This window comes from Anopheles coluzzii, chromosome 3 (assembly GCF_943734685.1).
Source record: "Anopheles coluzzii chromosome 3, AcolN3, whole genome shotgun sequence".
Taxonomy (NCBI): Eukaryota; Metazoa; Arthropoda; class Insecta; order Diptera; family Culicidae; genus Anopheles; species Anopheles coluzzii.
Genome location: NC_064671.1, coordinates 32,334,543 through 32,358,864, shown reverse-complemented (window position 1 = coordinate 32,358,864; position 24,322 = coordinate 32,334,543). Strand labels below are relative to the sequence as shown.

General features: G+C 45.7%; 1 protein-coding gene across 6 annotated transcripts in view; it reads right to left on the bottom strand.

Annotated features, from left to right (window-relative positions):
- The window catches only part of LOC120957068 (protein sickie), a 303,567-nt gene that overhangs the window by 203,766 nt on the left and 75,479 nt on the right, over positions 1-24,322 (bottom strand). For 2 of the 6 annotated variants that reach the window (XM_040379019.2, XM_040379020.2), the window contains exon 1: positions 13,735-16,846. The exons of 2 other annotated variants lie outside the window; for them this stretch is intronic. In XM_040379019.2, coding sequence (XP_040234953.2) covers positions 13,735-16,527 — 2,793 coding nt within the window. In that variant the 5' untranslated portion in view covers positions 16,528-16,846. Of the gene's footprint in view, positions 1-13,734; positions 16,847-24,322 lie in introns of those variants that run through there. 2 more of the 6 variants (XM_040379022.2, XM_040379023.2) reach the window with 2 other exon arrangements.

Genomic DNA, 24,322 nt, shown 5'->3' with positions numbered 1-24,322 from the left:
CGCGCTCCACCGGTCCAATGCAGTAGTGTCGGTGTGAATAATGAATCATGACACCCTTTTTTCATGGTCTTGGGCGGTACAGGGTTCTTTTTACCGACGGGAAACCCTCTTTTTCCCTTACCTAAGTGTTAATGTTTGAAGGTGCTTCGTACCCCTCCATTATGATGCTTATCGCGCCATCGGATGCCATCGGCACAATCGGAGATGACCTAGTTTGGAAAGTGTTTTACTCTTTGCACATTTTATCGTTTAAAGCTCCAACACATTTCCACGTAAGTGGCTGGTTAAATGCAAATTTACATCGAACATGCTTCAAGCAGATGGTTTATGTTCTTGGGGGGTGTTTGGGCGGGCACACGAACGAGCCGGTTGTCTTGTTCGATCCTTTAACGAATCATTCCCTTTCCATACCATTAGCCAGCAGCGACTGATGTTGCGTATCGGAACGGAAGGTCAGACTTCCGAACCGCAACGAACGCTTCTACCCTCCCCCGGCGCATTCATTCAATGTCAGTCAACCGGTCGGCAATCATCGGTCCCGTTTGTGTAATAGCAATAAAATTTACATCGGTTTCGATTACACGATAAGAAAGACTGCAACATCCGGTCGATTCCAAAGGGCGAACTTCAAGGGGCGTCGTTTGTTTCTCACTGCAGCCTCGAGACGAACAAGACACAACATACTTCAGCGGAAGTCAGCTAGGGAAAACGAGCGAAGCCATTTTTCCCCACCATTTTCTTGTTTTTTTTGCTCGTTCGATGTTCATAAATGTCAAATCAGCTTCCAAAACGAGGGGGCCTGTATCATGATGCTCCCAGTTTTCTGAGATCCGTTTTCACTCCCACCGACTGCCTTCAATGATGATGAGGCCGGAAGCACTCGCACATTCCGGAAGCATCCCCTCGGATAATTTATTAAGGAGAATAATTACTTTTTTGGCATCATTATCTGCCTCGTACACACACACACTCTCAACGCAAGCAATATGCCCCCATGTGACTGATTCGTACAAGGAGTACCCAGTATGCCTTAACAGCTAAGGATTGCTTGTAAGAACAAGGCAACCAAAACTCATCTCAACCTCTCAGTACATTCCCTTTAATGAGTGCTAATTTGACCACAGAAGGCCCCGATGTGCTGATTGCAAAGCGAGGGAGAAAGTGTACACAATAGCCGAAAAGGGAAATTGTTTTTCGATCTCCCGCTGGGCAGCCCTCGCTGAGACAGGAACTGACAGAGGCAGAAGTCTCATTTGCATGATAATTGGATTTTCTCACCCACAACTTCGCACTGCGCTGTTGTCTGAGCATTGGCGGGGGAATGAGGCACACCTGGAGCAATGTTATCAACAGCGAAAACAACACAACAACAACAACAACAACCACAACAACACGATGACAAGAGGTTTTGTAATTGTTGTACAGGCAGCAGGCTACTGGATTAATTAATCAACTGATTCTCAGTAAGATGTAGCTACTTCGCGCGAATTGCCAATAAGACAGCCATTACCTTCAAGAATAACAATCGTATTCAACCAAAATGACGTCATCACGTCTTAACTGAAGCCCAGAGCTGAATAAAGTACCCCCAAAAAACGTGCTACCGTTCCCATAATGCTGCTCGTTAAAGTCCTTCATTCGTCTAACGTGTCCTTAATTGACACACACACACCCTCCAAGCCTTGCCAGTTGATCATTTTCAGCTCGAACAGCAAATATTTACGCTTATCCCAATGCAAAACCGCTTTAGCCGTATCGGTTCAGCACAATTGCTCAATTATAATTTATTCATCCCCCTTACGGCGATAACGTTCCCCAAATACTGAGAGCGCGCCGAATGCCAAAAACTCCAACGCCATCGGGAAGAGCACAATCTACAACGGGCACCCGGCATCCCGCATGACATTCGACCCCTTCGGAAAATATTCCACACAAGCTGGAGGAGGACTGGAGACGAGGTTGACGGTTGATTGTAACACACTTTTACACTCTGGCAACACTCTGGCTGTGCCTGAGCTTCCCCTCTACTGCTTTTGATCCGAACATGGCCAGATGTGTCGGTAAGTGACTTCATTAGCAGAGAGTACACAGCCTCCCAATTTACGCACGCTCTTTGGAACTCCAGGCCAGCGGCAGGCTGCTGGCGTTTTATGCAAAAATAAACATCGCTCCCTGCACACACTGATGTTCCACCGCAGCAGAGGTACTATACAAACATATAAAATTTCATACGTAAAGCGTAACGCTGCGTAGCATAGACAGCATAGATGCACCCCCAAAACCTGGATCGGGATCTTTTCGCCAACGTTTATACCCCCGCAAAAGTCCTTATGCGTTCCGTGCCTCGGTAGCGCTATCAAACACGGGCACGGGTTAAATATTTAATGAATTCCAACCAGAAGGGAAGAGCTGTACCGCTCCGGGGGAGAATGTGGTCGTCTCGTACCACATTGCAACGCAACTCGAAACGGTAACCCGTTGCTGGGGAGCCTGTAGGGATCTTGATTCCGAGCAAACAAAACATTCTCCCCCCGTTTCGTCCAAAAACACTCGGGTGATTGTGGTTTGTTCCTGAGGATATCCTGCCACTAGCTCAGCAGCTCGTGTAGCTCACCGGCTTGCAAATACTTCCTCCCCCCTCCTACTGTCATAATCATTTCCGGTACATGGACAACTTGTTTTCTCCATAAATCAACGGGGAAAGCCAATTTGCATCAGCTCATTTCACCGAAGCTGAGCTGCCATTTGGTGCAGGTTTGGAGTAGCGACAGCAGCCCAATGGAGAATAAACACAATCGTCCGGAAGCGAATGACAACATGTTTGGAGTTTAGAAGCAGGCAATGGCAATACATTTGTTTCGTATTTTCAAAAAGGCGTACTCCAAAGAAATTCACTCCAATGCTGACCGTTTCGAATATATTCCAGAAGAATTGTACACCTAGAAGCTTTCAAGTTCTTCGTATTTCCGGCAGAAAATTGACATAAATCTCCAGAGTACTCGTGTTTCAAACGAAACGAGTCTTCCATTTCTATCAGACTAACCGGTAGGCCTTGCATACGGAATACAACTTTCCGGCAAAGATGTCCAGGAAGCTAGATTAGATTTGCCGTAGCTAATCCTTCCCTGGCACGAATATCCATGAACTGGTTTCCGTACTTCACTTCCGGATTGAGGTTGGAGCTCCTAGAGCTCCATTCGAATGCCACTAAATAATAGCCTACGAGTCCCCAAAGCAACACGACATGTAGGTCTTACTCGCCTGCTTCTCCAAACCCAGCACACCAGTAAAGGGCCTGTTCGTCCAATGTCCTACCGGTCCTAGGCGAGTAGCATGAATGTCAGTTGCTCGTAAACTATCAAACCCTGGCCTTTCGTCTACTGGATCAACATTCCAGCAGCAATTCTCTGTGTTAAATATCCATAAAATATTTATGTTCATCATTCCCCGTGGAGAGTAGGATATCTCCTCGCGTGCTGGTACTCTCACCACTTCCACTTCCTGTTAAAGGTCAGACACAGGGAGCGCAGCGTTGACGGGGTGAGAGTGTGATTTTATTTACGCTTTAATCCGTGTGGTTTCAACAGCACACCAACGCCATTGGAAGAAATAATCATTTCACGAGCTGCATACCATCGAGCGCACGCCATTCATCATAATCCGAGCGAAACAATACACCACACGAGCAAGGGGATATGCCTTCACCGAGGCCCTAAAAGCGTTACCCACCCATCCAGCAGAGGCCGTTAAAATACGGACGAACATTTGTCAAACGGTGAAAGCGAAACTAGTCGACTCATGATAGTGGTGATAATAAAATTCATATTAGGAAACCGTTTACGACTGTTGGGAGAGTGCAAGCAAGTTCCTGGAGTGTTCGGTTAGCGTGTGTGTGGCCTCAGTCCCGCCAGTACCTCAACACTCTCATTTCTAGCATCTCTTTTTTTCTGTAACTCCCTCGCTCTCCAAACGACCATTTTTCCGGAAGTGTGATCGTAAACCAAGGTACAAACCGGCGAGAGAGAGCGGGTTTCCTTCCAAACCGGATGTTTTCATGAAATTACTTTTCACTTTCCCCCAGGAAGGTGGAAAAGAATCAAGGGGTTCCTTCGATGCTTTGGGCACGCCACGCGGTACACGTTTTGGGTGCAGGCATTAACATTTCCGGGTATGCAAAAGGTTGCCCGGTTGTCCTCAATTAGCGTAAGCATTGCGATAAGGAAGCACACTCATTCGGGCTTCGTTTTATAGAATGATATCCCGTTTGATTGCCGTGCTGTAAAATACTTATCACGTGGTTTTGTAGTTGTAAAGAGCCGGGCGGTCCTATCGCTCGAGCGTGGACTGTAAATTACGGAACAAATGTTCAACTTCTGCGCAGCAGCGAATGCTGATTACATTTAAACAAATTATTTTCAATGCTTAAATCGGAAATAGTTCTTTTTTAAAATAAAACCCTATTTAAGACTACTCTATCTTCATTCTATCACTAAAACGGATAGTGTATGAAGACTTTAAACGAATATTTTGTGAAGTGTGGAAAGTATAACTTCAGGCGTTTAACTGTGTATGTCAATAAAAACCGCCTGCTTTTATGCAATCTACTCAACAAAATAAGCCTTTTTGAAGGTATTAATTTTCAAATAAGAAAAACAGTGCACAAAATGCATTAATTTTAATTTAATCCATTCCGAGCATAAGTACCTCTTTCTTTATTTTCCTGCTGGATTTTATTTCTCTTCCAAACATTGTCAAGCTCTACTTTTCTCTGTACCCTTATCCTGTACCAGTGTCCGGTGAAAGTATCCAACCAACGGTGTTGGACACACCTGGAAAACCCGCCTGGAAGGTGATTAAACTTCCCATCCGAAATGGCACAATTTTAGCTTTATGACATTCCACAGCCACAGGGACGCGAGAAAGGTCCCATTTCTTGTCGAATAAAAAACGATAACCTGGCCGCAGTAAAATACGATTATTGCAACTTCCGGGTGCCCTCCCCCGCTTCGCTTTCGGTCTGATTTGTGCGTCTCTAACATCGGGGTCCACTGAAAAACATAAAGCACTGAACCTTTCCCACCGGCCGGGGACCAACATTTCATAACTCACTTTGTAGCGAATATTTTTGTTTTACCGACCGCCCTCCCCTCTAGCCCCACAAGCCAACTAGCATAATCCCTAAGCCCGGGCGACCAACATGGCGTCACGTTTTTAATGTTTATTGCTGCTCTTTTTCCTCATTCTAAACCACTTTTCCATTCAGCTTAAGCATGGAACCAACCTTCTGGGATGAAGCGGGGAGCTGGTGGAGCATTGCAAAGTGAAAACCGAACAACATTAAACCATGCCGCCTGGTGCATGCCACTACTAAGCACTAAAACGAACGGCCCCCCGAAAGCAAGCAAGAAGAAGGAGCAGAAAGGAGAGCGAACAAGACAAGAAAAAACACAAGAACTTTGTGGCGCATTTTCGTAAAAATTTATGACACCCTCTTTTTATACGCCCTACCCCGCCCCTGCGCCTGAGCTGTGGCACGCGAAAACGGTTTCGGGGAATTTATGCTTCATTTTATGCTTTCATGTTTATCAGTCTCTAATTAACTAAATAAGCAGCAGGGCGGCCGCCTCATCTGTGCCGCTTTGAACGTCCGCAATCAGGGCGGGCGGGAGAACAGACAAGCATTAGAATCAAAATAACTTCATCACAGTCACTCCAAAAACATTCAGTCCGTTGCGAAATGCCGGTGGAGAATGTACATGCGGCCCAAAAAGCAATTCCAGGCCAGTTTTTGGGAGATAGGCCAACGACCCCTTTTTCCCCCATTCTCAAACAAATGCCACAACAAAAGCAGCGTAACCAGATGCGTCCTTGTAATGTGAACTTTGATGCGATTCTTCTTCTTCTTCTCCAACCGGAAGCAGCGCCCTCGACGAGCGAGCGAAATGCCTCAAGGGTTATTTGTCTGCCAGGCATCGCGCGTTAAACTCCGACCTTTTTGAAAGAGAATGATGCGAAACCACAGAAATTTGATTTCTGCTCCAGTTCAATTCATACAATGCAAGGGACGAAATATCTCGCGGAACTGCTTACAAAACGAAGAACAAAGGTCGTTCTTTCCGAGTTGGTGGATCTTTTCCTCCTTTTTCCTGGAGAAGATGAGCGGAGAAGGATAGGAAAATCCAACGGAAAAGTAATTTGTTTTGCCACTTTTTGCTTAAACTATGCTCACAAAAGCTGAAGGCTGTTGGGATACGTCAATTACATACGCTAGTAGCAAGGAGGGGATAGATAATGGAGGCCGTGAGGAACTTTTAATAAAAGGCCGATTTTCTTCCCTTTTCCCTGGAGTTGCTTTGGAGCATTTAACCGAGGGGCACAGATGACTCAAGAGGACGACGTGGAAATCGTTTGCAAGTACTCAGGGTAAGGCTTGCCTTTGTAACAAATCCTGGAAAAGGACCCAAACGTCTTCTACTGATAATATTGTATTCGTTCTTGGGAGAACCTTGCAATACTGCATCAGCAATTATCACACATTCTGCCGATGAGTTTATTTATCACAGCACCTTATCTCGCCCGGTAATGGATCGAAAATTTGATTTCATCCCACCTTTACTGACACTTTGTTTGAATATTTCCCCATTTCCGCAAGAGCATTTCAAAGAGATACCAAACGAAAACTTTAAAGCAGCGTTTGATGTCATCCCTAACCTAGAACCCGCACCAAATATCACATCCCTCGGCATCGAGAGCAGTCAGGCTCACAATACACGGAAACACCTACGGAGCTGCCGTTCGCTGTGCAATGCCATGGCGATTGGCCGCGGGAGAAGGAAAACTTCTCCAGCAAGATGTCGTGTGCGCCTTGTAGTAGTGTGTCCATGCAGGGGGAAAATAAATTTATTCTACCCAGTCGCTGCAGGGTGCAATCTCCTTGCCGGGGCCAGAAACTTATGCCGACTGGCAAAATGGTGGAAAATGGTCGTACGGTTTCACGCGGAACGCTGGCACGGATTCGGCGTGAGGTAGTGTAGAATGCTTGTTTGCAGACTTTTGCGTTACATGTGTAATGTTAGCGCACTGTTGCCCTGTGGCGCTGGTAAAAGCTGATGTTGGTCCCCAGCCGCGGTCGCTGCCGTGAATGTGCGCTTCTACCTGCACTGCGTGAAAAAAGCCGCGTAACTGATGTTCGGGCAGCGGGATGGAGGCTAATCAAATGAGTCGTTTGCTTGTAGTGACAAGGATCGCTCGTGGGGTTCACCATATTGATAACTTTCTTGGGAGCAAAAAGGAAAAAAGAAAGAAGGCATAATATGGTTTGTACAGCAAACACAATTCTCCAAACATGTTTGGTTTAAGCCGTTTGTTTGTTTTCCTTGAAACGTATGTGGAATGTTTTAAGTATTCTTGCAAAACAAAACCCAAATTAAATGTCTATTTTGAAGACAGCAAAGTTCAACTAGAAAACGCCTATATTTATGCAATATGTGTGACATTTTAGCCGTATTTAGAGCTAATAAGCATTGATAAATAAAATTTATTTTATACTTCTTCTTAAAAAAAGATTCAAAAGCCTTGAGCCTTTATTCAAGAGTCCTTTAGTCCTTACTTTGTAAGAATATAGGGAAAAAAGAAGGTTTACCCTTCAAATGCTATGGAAAGAGAGTATCTGCAGTTCTTACTTTGCAAAGAATAACAGAATAATAACAGCCACAAACAGGTTCGCTTTCATAATGTCTTTGCATTACACACTTGTTTGCAGTTTGAGTTCGGGTTTTCTCGTTAAATCTCGCCACCCGATGCGACAGGTCCCATTCTTCTCAGTACAGTGGTCACGTGCCGACTGACACTTGGCAGAAGGCTCATTCGGCTGTGTTTGTCTCTCTCTTCAACCCCACTAGTTGAGTTAATTTTCCGCCTGCCGGAAAGAAGCATCCCAACGCAGAGCACCGTAACCGTTGCGATGACACGTGCCACTAATGGGGGAAGTGAGCGGGTCAATCTTTCGTTGCCAAGCGAGAGCAAAAGTAGTTATCGTTCTGATGCGATTTTCGATTTCAACCACCACCACCACGATTGTAGGATTATAAGGTGGCTTAGGTGGCAGTTCCAGCTGTCCCCGTCGCAGAAGGACGTTCTTTCTAAAAGCATTCCGTGCGTACGAGAGAAAATTAAGCCAATGTAGTGAAGTTTACAGTGTGCAAGTGTGCAGAGCGGGGAGTGACAAGATTTATCGACGACAGGTGTTGGCACGTGCCGGGCACAGTGGTGTAGCTGGACGTTAATGTCACGGTCGGAACGGATGCATTTGCATTTGAATAGCGAAATGCAGGAAGTGGAAGTGTTTAAGTACATCCGGCAATGGGATGAAATTGAAAGTGGTAAGATACGATTTACCATTTAAGTCATTGAGCGGGATAATTAAAATCAAGGACTCAGCCAAAGATTACTGTGACAATTGGAAGTTTGAAGTCTTCATTTTTGAATAATAGAAGGAAAAAGATCTTATGGAAATCCTTCAACGAGATCTCAACGTGGTGTATCTGTTAAATATTAAAATAAATATTAACGGTCAATTCGATGATACAGTGGTGTTTTCCGTCATTCCCGATAGAGGACACTATCGAAGTGGAGTCGTGCTGATAACGATCGGGCCGAGCAGTCCCAATAGCACGAAAATTCCCGAACGTGGCAAAGGTTACGATCTCTAGCCATTCTTTCTCCGATCCCCGAACCAAGCGACTGATTTTTAGCTACAATAAACTAACTACGTTGCTTAAAAAACGCTTGTGTATTTCATATTTATTGTACATTCGGGTGAACGAAAGAATTCTGTTGATAACATTTCAACAGTATCTCTAAAAGAAAAATGTAATTAAATGTCTTCACAAATCCGCCTGAAAGTATGTAAAATGCATCACAAAATGGATTAAAAGGAATTCTATTGCATTCTAATTCAAGAAAATGCCACCCTAACACATCCAAAAAATAATCGTCCTTAGATTAAACTGTATTTAAATGAAACGTTTGAATATGCACCTCACCCGATCAACTATAATCTGCCCAAAGCCGTAAATCATCCTGGCTAAGCTTCACATATTTTCACATTTGCGTAAATCAATTCCAATGATAAATCGTTTGTTGAAAACAACAGCCCATAAGAATATGGTGGCTCATCCGCTGCATTGTCCATGTAATAGCATCGTGACCCCCTTCGAAGCATTACAGCGCAGGTTCACGCTGCCGAACGCATAACACACCAACACCGATGGCCTTCTTAGCCAAAGTGCCATCGGTGGTTGTAAAATGGTCTGTAACAATTTGCTATATGTCATCGGAATTGCCCGACAGTGCAGAGCACCGACGCGCCGGATGCGCATATTAATCGTTTTTCGTTTTTCAGCCACCCCTTCGACATTTACAGCTGAGCTGCACCGCTGTCTACCAGGGGGTGAGTGTAATAATTTTCCCCGATAGTCACGATGTGAAAAATTGTCTCGCAGCACTAGTTCCATTACACACGCAATCGAATTCCACGAGGGATAGGTACGGTGGTACAGTGCAAGAACTCCCGAGAGGGAATAATACGTTACAGTCGAGATCCTCATTCGACCGGGAGGAGGGTTGTTATGCCGCACGCTTCTTCCCTGCATCCCCGCGCGTCAATCGGTGTCGATGCGGCTCGTGCAATCATTAGGGAAATTCTGTCGCACCCCTTATATTCTGCCACTGATGACATCGAACAAAAACGGCCGAAGGGTTCGGCCACCTAGAATTGTAAGATTGGCCGCTTTGCAGCCCGAACGAATCGGTGAGGGTGGGCCCAGTGTCTTGGAATTGGAATCGATAGAATCGAGGGAATTATTTTAATGTCCTCAGAGACACACACACACGGCAGCGCACATGGCGGTGGCTGTAGTCCATTTCGATGGATTGACGGTAGGATGATGACGATTCATTCTCATCCGAAGGTCCCGCACCCTACCAACAACTGTGTAGCTACCGGAGCGTTGGTGAATCCCCCGAAGCGAAATGATAACGCGCTGTATCTGATTAAAATCCTAACCTAAAAACCCCTCGCTACCACAATCTCTTAGCTTGACTCGAGGCGTTTGACTTCTGTTTGACACTCGCTAGTTGACGTAGCAGCGAATGCATCCCAAACAGGGGAAACCACCACCATACAAACTCGGACCCTTCTGCCCAGACTGCGTTCCACGGGGCACACGCATGCACGAAGCAAAAACATTATTAACGACATGATTTATTTGTTTAATTTATTTTTTAATAAAAGTGCTCGCCCAACCGTAAAAATGCGTTCGGGTTCGTGTGTGTTTGTATGCTTACAGCGCTAAAAAATCGGGCAAACAGCAGGCCTCCGAAAACCACTGTTTTAACAACTACTGTGTTGAGGTCAACATTTTACCCTAGCCCACAGCGTAAGGGTAGTTTTCGTAGCGGAGGTTTGTTTTGCGTTGCGCTACGGTGGTGGGAATTTTTAATTTAATTGAAACTCTACCAAACGCTGCCACCGAACTGGAGATGCTTTAGAAAAGGAAATTAGAGTAATGACAGTAGGATAACACATTAGCATATGGTGCGGAGGGTGTGGGCATGGGAAATTGGAAAGCAAACAGACAACAAAATAACATTCCACATCGAATCCTGCTTAATGGTAGGAGGATGAATATTTCTGCCACATTTAATAAATCATTCAGAAACAATCTAATAAATGTCAAATGTAACGTAATATGTATGGTACAGGGAACCTCAAACATCATTTGAATACAAGAAAATCATACAAAGATGGAGAACTCATTTGTGATTTGGTGAGAAGTGTTGAAAAACGATGTAAATGCCTTTTAAAAGTAGCATAATGTGTGTAAATTGCATACCTTTAGGAGTTGCAAGTGTAAGCTTTTACGCCTAAAGCTATGCAAATGAAGAAGCAAAGTTTTGTCTTACGCTTGTAAACCGTTTTTATAGCCGTGTCACCTGGCGCACTCAACGGCAAAAAAAGTATCTTTCTGTTCTTCTTATCCGTCAAGCTTATCAAAATTCAATTTTCCTTGGACAACAGGGAAATGGAACTTTTTTCATTGCTCAAAGTTTAGCCATCAACCTGCACCACACGATAAGTATGGGGTAATAAAACTGCTACAAGATCACCTTCCCAACGCTTCAATATCTTTTCTCGAGTGGCATAAACGCGGACCAATTTACGTTGCCAACGGAACGCACTCACAGATACACCGCATGCTGCTTGGCTAACTTTGCTATCAAAACACGATCAACCCGTAGCATAAAGTCCGCCCAGTGGAGGTAAATTTCAATCTTCGATTGGATAGGCGGTTCCACAGGGCGCGTGTAAACAGCGCGAAGCAAATGCAATAAAATGTACTTTAACAATGTTTCTTCATTAAATGGCAATGATCGTTCGAACCGCCCTCTGCGTTAAGGCGTCCTCATGGAACAAAAGATGCTCTTGAAAAATTTGGCACAAAAAAAAGTTATTCTTTCGTGTTATCTAAAGAGGTTCAATATTGGACGGCGCCAGCTCGCTTTCATTTTAAAACAAACACAACAAAAACCTATTGGGGAAAATGGAGCTCCGTTGAAAAGAAATGTAAATATATCCCACCCGCTTGAAGAGGAAGAGGAAAACAACAGCACAAAGCCCAATAAACAATGCCATTTTTTGTGCCGTGATAACACGAATTGCAATTATCTCGTTTGGTCGCTTGTGTTTTGCTTATTGGGGGGAAAAAAACAAACGAGCTCCCACTTTCAACCCCAATCTGTATTTTTTCTGCCACTAAGGTTGTAGATATTGACTGAAACGATGCAAGGGAATAGAACGGATACACGATTATCGGTGTTTCGGTAACAGCCTACCCTTCAGAAACAAAACCCTATGCTGTAAACCGCAGATGGGAATCGAACAGAGCCAACAAAATAGGAACTTTTCTCCATTGCTTTTGAAAAACTTTCTTCCCCACTGCGTGTCGATTTGATCCAAATAAGAAAGCGAACGGGCAAAAACAATCCAGTTCTAGTTGAATGATTCTCACTTTTGGGGAAAACTTACCACAAACAACTGTTTTCTCCCAAACTCCCAAAACTCTAAACCAACTGCCTACAAACGAGCATACACAGCATATTCTAACAAGAAACCACGAATTGGCTGTACCTTTCCACCTTGGGTTTGTACTTAATAGCTAATAATGATTACTATTTACGATTATTGCTACTCGAACCCATCGGAAACCGATCCCCCCGAAGTTGGAGTCGTCTTTCGGACATCCAATAGACATGTTCTGAAGGTGGAAACGACCACACATTCCCTACCGAATCGAACCGTATCGAATCAATTATCAATCTAACGATCAGCACACGGTGTTGTTGTCGTCTAATTGATTACTCGTCTCCGGAGAAGCAGAACCCCCGCCGAAATGTGTTCCACTAGGGGGAGCCATAATTGTATCGAAATCTAATCACAACAACGTCCACTTCAACCCCTTTCTCCCGTCAAGCCACAGTAGAGTACCACTTCACAGAGTGACCACTTCTGGAGGTAGAACGAGCATGGAATGAACTCCTCCAAACCTCCTCTCCAAATGTTCCGTTTGCGGAAATTATGGAAATAAATTCAAATTAGCACTCGCTCAGCCCTACACGGTCGATTGCTCGCATTAGCCAACGAACCGTTTCGAAGCGCGGGCCGAGCGGGACCGCGTCTAGTTTTGGGGCGGCAACATTTCAATCGTTTAGTGAGGTCTCAGCGTCTCCATAATTAACTTGTAATTGAAACGCAAAATTTATGAGAAATTTACATTTTTCTACTACCTATATTTAAATGATGTTTGCTCCCCCGTTTTGAAGATTCCAATGCCCAGGAGCACGGGAAGATTCACATCCTGCTCTGCAAACATACATCGTTCCATCATAGCGAACAAATTAGTCAGTGCAGTTAAAATATGCCCAAGGGGAGAGTGGAGTGAGCTGAATTTACATCCATCTCGTTGGGTTTGTCGCTTGGGGGACGTTTTGGCGTCCAATCTGCGGTGTTCCTGCTCGAAGAAAATCGGTCGGCAGAATGTGTCGAAAAAATACAAACTGGAGATGAAGCCAATTTTGGAGCCTTAATTACCGGAGGCAGCAATTTCATGCCACCGGAAGAGATTTTTATTTCATTGGATCTTATGCCATCCCCCAGCCACGGAGACTCACGCTAATGCTCGAGGCAAGTTGCAGCCAAAAGGGTCCCCCAAGGATCTACAAACAGTGCGTACATCTGAAAGGCTGAAATCCGCCTCGTCACAGACACTGCCGAATTTATGAGCAATACGAAGGGTGAATTGCTAATATGCATTTTCCTTCCAGCCTTCTATTTATTATTGAAATTGTCTACACCGTGGACGTGGAGTTCCCTACGCTTGTACCGAAGGAGAAATGAAATTGGACGGAAAACTGGGGAAAACAAGAATGAGTTTCACTTTTCCCTGGTTCATATTGACATACAGAAGATCCTGCAGAATAATGTTATGCAGTCGAGAGATTGTTTAGAGTGCTCGAAATAAGCAACAAACTTGCTGTGCAATTTGAATTTCAAATCTTCTAATTTCTCTGACATTCATCCCAAACATTTATCATTCACTACTTCCCGGCGGCTCCAAGGTATGAATCATTTACCCAGAGCAAGTGGAATTATTTTAAATGAATTGAAGCATTTACCTGTATAAGCTCCTGAATGCTGTCGCACTGCTCCAGGACGACCGCATCGGACGTTGATTGCTGTGCTGTGCCGGTGCCTCTTGCTGCCTGATCCATCACCTCATCGCAGGCTGCCAGGAGGGACGCTCCGTTCGAGTCGGGCGGTGTGGCAGGAGACAGAAACCCACTATCGGCATCACTATGGTTCGACAGCGGCCGTTCCCGTTTCCGCAAACGGTTAAACAACGGCGTCGAATCAAGCGAACCGTTCCGCGGTTGGTGAGGCGCTATCGCCTGCGATTGCACCTTGCTGATAGCTCCGGTGGCGCTACTGCCACCGGAACTAGCACGACCCGTTGGACCACCTCCCGTCGGAAGCTGGGGCAGCGAAAAGCTGGACTTGAGCGGATCTAGCGCAAAGGTGCTGCGGAGCAGGGGAAGAAAATTAGCCACCTTCCCAACCTGGTGGTTGCCACCGAGCACACTCGTAACGGATTTCATTTTTGTCACCTTCTGAACGGACATCTTGTCCTGCTCGGTGGTGGCGGTGGAGGTAGTAGAGGACGAGGCGTTGATTGCCTTCGGTGTCCCTTGGGCTTGCGTGGTGCTTTCTCCAACAAGCGTTACCGTGCTGCCGGAGCACGTGAAGGTGTTCTGTCGGAGAAGTGTTGCTCCTGGCGGGGCTGTTCCTTCACTGGAAGTGATGGGAGGAGAAGTGGTTGCAGAAGACGAGGACGATGATGATTCATCACATTTTCGTTGCTGCTTCATCGCCTGCTGCTGTTGTTGTTGTTGGAGGCGATGTTGAATAAGGGGAGAGTTCGGCAGCGACACTGATTGCTGCTGATGAACTCGCTCAAGCCGTGAGGCGGCGGCGGCGGCGGCAGGACCTGCTTTCAACACTACACCATAATAGTCGGAAGATGAAGAGGGTGCAACCGTAGCATCTTCAACCAATTCTGCCTCCTCGTCCGGTATTTCCTGCACCTCGGCATTCTCGTCCGGAATCGAGCCCGAAATTGACTTCGGCACCAGCACCTTCAAATTTTCCATCAAACGATTCCGAAACCCGTAATCACTCTCATCCGTTGACTCCAGGTTTGAGGACGGCGTTTCTATGACCGAGTTAAACATGGACGGATAGTCCGGGCTCGATCCGCTTGTGGAGCTTGTGGAAGATGAGGAAGCCGTGCGTGTTTTGTTGAAGATCTCATCGATCTTTTCCTCCACCTTTTCCAGCGACAACCTATTCTTCACCTCAATCTCTAACGATTCTGGTTCGATCGTGAAGTAATTGTCCGAGTCTCGATCTACCACCGCGTCGTAGATGAGATGATCCTGATACAGGACTTGATCCGCTAGTTCCACCGCCTCTGGGATGGCGCGCATTTTGTGTTCCTTCTCGTTGAAGAAGTCCACCGACGGGTCAAACAGACAGTAGTTCTCCAGATGAGGTACTGTTCCCTTCTTCTGGCGCACCGGAAGGTTCTTAAACAGTGAGGAACTAAACTCTGGCTTGGAGAGGATATCGTCTGGAGAGCGTTGACATGCTTTTTCCTGTCCACCAGATGCTGTTGGGAGTGAACCGGCTCCTGCCGTCGGTACTGAAGTAACCTGAGGAATTGCTGGCAGATCACCCCCCACACACGCCCCCTTGGAAGACATTGTTTTCGGTGTCGCTTTCGGTGACGGGGGCAAGGTGACGTAATTGTTAGTGTTTCGCCGCTCCTGCCCGGTGTGGGACGATATCAGCTTACCTAATCCGAAGCCCTTCAGCTTGGAGCGGACGGCCGTGCTGACATCTTCATTTTTGGTAGGTGGTTCAGGTTGCTGTTGCTGTTGTTGCTGTTCTTCGTATATCTGTTTCGTTTCCGGTCGTTGCTTCCCAATGGTTCCTATGTTGGTGGATGCCGGCGGTGCCGGTGGTGGATCACGATAGGGCGGTAAGGGCAGTGGGTAATCGCGGTACAGTTCTTTGTACTCAACGGTACTGTCCTGCTGCTGTGATTGCTGCTGCTGCTGCTGCTGTTGTGCTCGAGTGCGTAGAATCGTTTTGACAGCGCTGGTGCGAACGTTGCCACCAGGTGTCGTGACCGTCGCGGCACTCATGGACAGGTTCGGTATGAAGGAAACTTTCTTCGCTGTACGTCCCACACTCGTCGGCTCGGACGCGCTAGGAGGAGAGCTAACCTTCTTCTCCCGCTGGCCAACGCTCACCCCAGTGCTGCTCTTCATCACCCCAGGGGAACAACCTTTCACATCACCCTTGGAAGACGTTAAATTCGATGCCCTTTGTAGAGCGGTTGGCGGTTTGAGTTTGGACTTTAACCGCTCGTCCAACCGTGTCGTCTTGGTAGCGGGTATCTTCGATTCGTTCAGCACTTTTCTCCTATCAACGCTCGTTTGCTGGGCATGTTGGGAAGGGGAGGAAGATTTGATTGCCTCCGCGTTTGGCGGACGGTCGGGAGATTTTTTCGAACCCTCGCGCTGCACCACACGGGACGTATCATTCGCACTACCCTGGTTCGTCCCCTGGTCAGGATGCTTTTCATCTTGCTGCTGCTGCTCGATGTTTTCTTTTGTGTTGGAGGAAACTTCAATTTCTATTCCCCTCTGATGTGCACCGGTCGGTGAGGGTGTTTTCTCCTTCGCCTCTAGTGAGGTCGGTCGTCGCTTGACCGTTCCCGTGTTGATTTCAGCAGAGCCCGGGCACGACGATGACGACGACGATGACAACGACTCCCGTGGGACACCACCGGTACAGTCGCCGGCCGATGATGGTGCGTTCGCTCTAGCGCTCTCGTTCGCTATCATCTGGCCGGTGCTTGATGGCAGCGACGCACCGAACTACACATCTCACCGTTTGGGTACACGCAAACCTTTTCTTTATGTTTCACAATGATTTTACAAAAAGAGCTAAAATACGAACACCTTGAAAGGTTAGGGCACGGGATAGTATATCACTCAAATTATTTGCTTTCTTCGGATTTAAAACAGCTCCAATATTGGCAGATCCTAACACGTCTTCAAAGCCACAAACACAACCACTGACAGGCCTACTTTGAAGGGAATTGGAACATCACTGCACATCCAAACAGCAACACTTCAATCCAAAATCACCCCGACAACTCAGCGCCTACTTTAGAAAAAAAGCGTTGCTTTGATGTTTTTTGAAGAAGTTTGCTTTCTTTTCACTTTCACTCTCGGTCAAAAGCCACTCAAATCGACATCATCCACTTACGGCAAGCCAAACACAAACATACACAACACTAGAAAGGATATGAGATTTGATGGCCACTCGACTCGCACGACAGACAAGTTATCTTGCACTTCTTGAAGAAAAACGCTTCCCATCAAAAGTCGGAGTTGGGTTAGATTTGGGTATGGTCGGTTGAATTTTAAATAAGACGCTCAGGGCTTTTCTTTCCCCCGTTCCGGAAGCCCGGAGGCGCATCGCCTTTCCTACCCGGTGTGTGATGTCCTTATTGTTGGATTCTTTCGGACAAGCGATTTTACGTTTATCGTTGCAGATTATCCAATCGTTTCTGTTTTGCCCCGTTCGGCTGCAACACAAAACGCCGGGCCCGGTTGAAAAACGGTTTGCTCCCTTTTGCTTCAACTCATCCGTACACGAAATTTGGAATGCCGCTGTTTTGCGAAAGCGCTTGAAGCGTTCAAATTTGGATGCTCCTGGGTTTTGATTGCAAATGGAAGAAGCTCGAGTGTAATTGAGATAGAGGGCGGATGGTGTAATGTTATTTTTACGGCACGAACGTGGAATTTGTCGCATTGGAAAATGAACCGAGCGCAAGCGGAGCTGAGAGCAGGGCGCAATGATGCAGAAAATGCTTCTCCGCATGAGGTATGCGCTGGTGTGTGAATGGAATTTGTAGTTGGTGAGAAGAGGTCCTGGAATAAACTGAAGTATATGGAGTGTTTTTTTGTGTTCTGTATGGTGTTGGGAGTTTATGGATTAAAACAAAGCTGTGGTTTAAATGAGAATTATCTATCCAGACGTTATACATTCTTGATACCTTCCTTCATCATAACTATTATTCATCACTGTGAATAGAAACATCATAGGCTCTTGAAGCTTGAAACGCTCGAGTACCTCTCCATACGATACTGATTAATTATCTAATCCTCATCCTTTGGTTTGCAATCAATCAGCATGGCGTGGAAGACTCTCCATCCATCGGATGATAAATATTTGCATAGCCTTTCGTGGACAAACAAAGCCTGGTCCTGCTACGGTGGCATCACGCTAGCCTTTATGCTGCAAGAATACCCAATGAATGTCTTTGATTACAGAAACCATAAGCCTTGCTAGAAACCCTTGCCAACTCATATACAAAAGGCCTAAGAGCTTATTTTACTCTTCTATCTACGGGTGATACATTTGCGCCTGAAGGTATGCAACCTTTGGTACAAAATAGACCTGTTTAAAGTTTATTCACACTTTACGAAGAGTCTGGTGGGTAGAGCGTCATAAACACACAGCCATCTTTCAACAAACGATTGCTCCCAACACCAGCAAAACACCACCAACCACAATAAATCACCGTGATGTGACCGTGCAGAAGTTGGGGAAGGTTATCTGCCGCCGTTCAGACAGCAAGAAAATTGAAAGAAAATCCTTCCACATACCCACACATGTACTAAGGCTAGGAAGTGGAAAGAAGGCACAAACCAAGATAAGGAACATCCAGTGTCATACGTTGGCGTATTTTAATTCCTTTTAAATGTCTTGTGCAATTAGAGAGTGGCAGACCAGGTTTGGACTCACGTTGGAAGAAGGTTGTGAAAGTGAAAGTCATTTTCGGTACCACGAACTCGATAACGGTAATGGAGGTAGCAGACGAACGAATCTTTTTGCAATGCAAAGGTAACGGTTCCGAGGACGATGTGAGGCCTACAGAACCCTTATCAGTCTTTACTGTGAATGTTTAAACAGTGTTTGTGTGTTAGGCAGTTGAGAAACCGCGAAAAGATACCCGTAACCCGGAGTATAATCCAGGACCAAAGAGTCAACATCAAAACCTTCCCCACCGAAAGTCCTCGTTGTGGTTTCTTGGAAGTAGAAATTCCTTGTGTAGTGCCATCCAAGATAATCACAAAACGTGGCGGCCAATCACACAGAAAGCAAAGGAATTCTACACCTTTTTTCCCGTACGTTTAAATTACACATGGGACATAAATAAACCTTTACACTTCGGCTTCGGCTGGGGGAAAAGGTTGTTGTTGCTGTGAGCACCGTAAACGTGTAACCGCAGCTTCCACGAAGCGTCGTCGTGTGGTTCTTAGTAAAGGACAAGGGAAAACATTTCGCGCCCTTAAGAAACCGCAGCATGTGGACAAAGCGTGTAGCAACAACCCCTCGCTCTATTCTCTTTAGCCCACCTAAGAACATTACGTGCCAACAACACCAACAAACCAACCATTTCATTCGGCGCTCTTGAACCTGAACCGTTCAAAAGCCCTTTCACCGGCGTTGTACGAAACCGCCGCCTTTAACGGACAGACGGATAATCCGTCTTAGGACATTTAAAGTAATTTGTACAGCTCTTGGCAAGTACATGCATGTTTGTGTGTGAGTGTGTATGAAAGAAAAAGGATTATAGCCCTTCGGTAAAATGTAGCGCAAGCCGAACGGGATGGAAAACACTTTTCTCTCCCCTTTGGCTCCTGTAATTAATACGACCGGGCAGAACGACGCTTTCAAGACGAACACTACCAACCTCGTACCGCTTTCCTTTACGCTGGGAAAATTGATTTAATTACACTACACAGCAGCAAAGGTTTACCTTACACATCGAAAGACGAGCTGACGAGATGGGGTGGTTACGGTTTCTTGTGCGCGGTGTAATTTAGCTCCCCCCACGTCGGAAACCCAAAAGGGGGTGGGAAGCATATTTCGATGATGAAAAGCACCTCCATGAATCATGGATAAAGTACTTGAGTTAATTGCAAAAACTCACACCGTGTTTTCTGCGTCCGAATGGCCTTGCCTGCCAACCTCACCTCTGTACCTTGGTACAGCGGTATCATCGGCACCTTTCCGATTCCACGTTCCGGCAAGTAAAACTGGAGCGGGAAATAGGGAGCAAAGTGCCCAGGTTTTTTCCCCAAACAAATTGACTTTGTGTAAGTGAGTGTGTGTGTGTGTTTCACGTGCTTACGCATCGTCTCTAGGTCTGCTTCTACCAAAAGCAGCAACGCTTTTCCAGCCTTCCAAACCATCGCTTTTTCCATCGCTTTTGGGCGGAAATGAAAATTTATGAAAACACGCCAGCAAAGGACGTTCGAGCCTATGGCGTTCTCCAACAAAGCCATAGGCAAATAAACTTCCATCTGACCATAGTTCAAAGTAGGGGGGAGGGGGAGGAGTTTTCTCTCTCCCTGTTGTTCTCCCCAACCAGTCCTTCCCCCATTCCTCGCAAGAGCTTTCCTCAGTAACTTCCGTTTAGCAAGGGAAACCGGTTCCCTTTGGTGATGGTGAAATGTTTACCATGCAAATATTCTTATTGCCAGCGTTCTTTTTTTTCACACTGCTCCGTAAAAGGTTTTTCACACTTTTTACACACACATACTGAAACACCAATACACCTTCACGGAAGCAGTCCTTCGTCTTGCGCTTCGTTAGTCCCTGCCACCCCCGGTTTGGTGAAGCAATGGCCCGGGGTTTGCAGACTCATAAAACAATGGCAGACTCCCTTCCGTTTCTCAGCTTCACCTCAGACACACACACACACAGTAGGCTGCGTTCCAACCATACAGAGAGGACAATGCCCTGCGTTCCCTTTTTCCGGGAACTTCATCAACCTCCAGTAGAACACGAAACTGGAAGGCCTTGCCGTGTGTGAATGTTATTTGCCCAACGGTACACAGCACGCGCCCGCTCCACCTCGGCAAGAATGAATATGAATGGAGAAGGCTCGAGCGGCGTTAGTTTTCCGCGTGGAAGAATTACAGTCTGATTTTTGCCACCCATGCTGCTGCTGTGCCATCGCGCCGCAATGCGTTTATTTTGAGGTTGCGACTGAGTGGGAGACTCCCAGGGAAACCCTTTTTTGTTCCCCCTCTCTTAGATGGGATCGTAGCTCTCCTGTGTGACATGCGGGAAAGGGAACATACGTTCCACATCCCCGGTACGACCACTAGGGAATGGTCCTGGACATTACACATGGACGGCAAAGTTACATAAGGAACAGACGATGTATGAAAACCCCTGCATATGATGTTCGGTTGCGATGCCCCAAGCTCGCCACTGGTAGTTTTGTGATGAAATTTACAACAAAAGCCGTAACTTGTGTGACATGAAGATGTCGAAAGTTTTCAGCTAATTGTACAACATGGTGTTTTTGGTGAGCTCATAATGTTTTCGGTCAAACTTTTCACTATTGAGTCATCTACATACGCTCATGTAAAAAACCTCATAATCAAGCTAAAGAAATGAGGAATTGCAATGGCTTTTGCATAACTTTTGGCGTGTTTTGTTCTCAGTGCATAAATTTAGGCGTTTTCTGTTCAATCACTTGCATACTTTTAGGCTATTTAATAAAAAAAAACTTTTTTTCTTATTTTATGACAGTTTTTTAGTTCGTTTTTAATGAAGTCTAATAAAGCATAAGCTATGTTCTTAACACAAGAAAAATAGCTTTCCATCATCAACTCATTTGAAAGCCATTTATAAAGCCATCAACAATCCCATTTGTTTAATGGAGCAAGATTGAGTATGGGCCATAATGTATCCTTTCTTGAATGTGTCATTTAACAAATCTTCATCGAGTAACACACACTCTCTCTCTTCTGAAAATTCCCTTCATTGAACTGAAACTTCCCATGGATCTAGTTGGGCTGGAACTTCCTCCAAAATCCCATTGTGAGGTTTTACTGAAGTGCAGGCTCTTAAAAACTCTCAATCCCAAACTTCCCACCGGAATGTCTACTACTTCATCTCCTCCATCGCACTACATCATATACAACAAATCCGGGGGTAAAAAACAACCTCTCCATCGTAATCATGACATGAAGCCCTCATCAGATGACGATTGGGTCACCGAAATGATGCCACAGCCCCAGCACCAGGAAATGGGATCAGTGCCGGACGAGTGATTTATTAATTGTATTAAATGACAAATGAAAGCAGGACTGCTGCTACAAAGACCCCTTCCCTTTTGGCGGAGTCGTGATTTTTTGCGCTGCATCTCCCCTCCATTAAACCGGCTCAGCGGCTGGGTGGCCGTTTTCATCTTTGACTCCATTCCCTTTTGGGAAGGATATCTACCAGCTTATGGACACAGGAGGGGATATAGATATGAATCGTTATGATCTCCATAATTGAGAGTGGACGTACGCTCCCTGTTGCATGGACATACACACACACACACACGACAGACATTCGTTTATTCAAAAGGGGGAGAAAGGACATCTGTCCTGCATGGAAGGACCCACCAGCACCAGATGTATGGGTGGGACAGTATTTTTTTCTGTGTCCCAAAACTCCATCCATTTGTCGTCTGGCTACTGGCATCGATTCGATGGCTGACACGGCAATGAATCTCTTCCTCGCTCTCACTCCCCTTTTCGCATGATGTAACAAACGTAGGATTACACCATTCCCAGCTAGTTCAGTCTACATGGGCTAAGTGCATGAAGACTCCACACGCTTGCACTTTCGAGTGAGTGTGTGTGTGCTCTTTGGTGAGTGTATGTCTGCAAGAGTGCTTTCCAAAAACGCGAGGGGGATTAAGTACTCTTCGGACGTGTTGAACGGTCAAAAGGGACTTCATATTTCTCTTCCCGAGTGCCACTCTTCAACCAGGGCAAAGAGAGAGAGATAAAAATCGATTCCAAAAGAGGTGGATAAAATCGACAAAAAGCGATAGTTCTTTTTGCTTCCACATGTTCCCAATCAAGTGCCCTGGATAAATGATTGTAAAAGGTATTACTACTTTTTGCGGAATTTTTACGTAGAAAGCATGCCAAGCAGTTGTCATAATTTGCCCAAAAACAAAAACGACGACCCATTTCGATGCCCGTTTGATCCTATGAGTAATTCTATTTGCACAACTGTACAATGCTCCACCGCTTAGTCACAAAAAAGGAAAGACAACGCTTTCGAAATTGGAAAGCCCAGAATACGGCCCCCCAGGGGAGGATGTTTAAATTTTAATTTCATTTCCAAATAATTCCTCTAATTAATTGGTTCGGCGCTAAAAACAATGCTCACAATCCCAATTTGGTGAGACACACCGTCAGCAACAACAACAGCCGCTGGGACAGTGCTGGGAGGATGAAAAGCTGTGTATTTTAACGGGAGGATAAAAAACGGACAGCACCCGTTTGATCTGAGCCCCGTTTTTCCTTGTACCGCCGGAAGCTAGCGAATGGAACTAAAAAACACGAATCAAGCGAGACGGATTCGAAAAGTGGGAAGCGAAATTTTCCATCCCAGGATTTAGCAACAGGAATTGGAGATTTCGTTGCTTTTACTAAGCCGCGTTGGATGAAATATTAGGGATCAAGCTAAAATCACCAAACCGAAACGGAAGGTAACCTAATGGCTAGTATGGGGATGGCTAGCAGTACACTTCCCTTTTCGCTAGTGAGAAATGGGTCAGAGCAACCACGACCGAATCCCGAATGTGTTTGATGATGCGTGAGTAAACATTTGACTGCCCGGGAGGCGTGTTGTTGGCCACACCGATCAGGGCCAGATATCGTTCGCCCGACAAGAGCCTGGGTAATTACAAATGGGCGTTTGGTGAACTCTTTTCTCTCTCTCTCTCTCTCTCTCTCTCTCTCTCTCTCTTTCTCTCTGTTTTTCTGCACAAATCTCAGATCAAAACATATCCCCGCTTAAAAGTAGGTTAAGGAGTGTGGTGATGAATTGCCCATCGCGGCGAATTCAAGCCCGCCTGAAGGCGTTCGAAAAGGACGAGTTGTATCGTACGGAAAAGTTGACACAAACACACACACACACACACACACACACACGGGAGAGCAAGGATTTCATTTATCTCTGTCGTGCATCGTTATTTATTGACTTTTTTGCCTAGCGAAACATGCAAGCCTTGGTGGCATTTTCTGTCACTCTCTCTCTCTCTTCTTAGAAGTGAGCGTTCAGCTGCCTGTCAGCTGATGAATATTTATGGTGGGTCCGACCTTTACGATCCTGAGCTGAGCGTGAGTGACAGTATTTTGCTGCCTGTTGTTTTTATCATGGAAATTGAAAGTTACCATCGAATGTGTCGTCTGATTGGGTGTTCATAGAGTGTTTGAACGTAATATTGGATTGGTTCAATTTCCAAAGTCCCGAACCCAACGCCCAATATTGTGCCCGATAGTATAAATTGACCTCAACCAAATGTGGGGCTCGGTGATAAGGGATTTGATTGCGGTGGTAGGGAAACTCCTCAGCAGATTTTGCCCAGATTTTTGCATTTTCTTCCGGAAGTATTCAGTCGCAGGCAGCAAGAAGTAGCGTGAGTCGTAAAATTAATTCAATAAATTTACGACCCATCTCCGTTCGGTTCGATTCGGGTTTGGGTAATTTATGGATTGCCGATAGGATATTCAAATCCAACACTCCAACATTGCTGCAGCG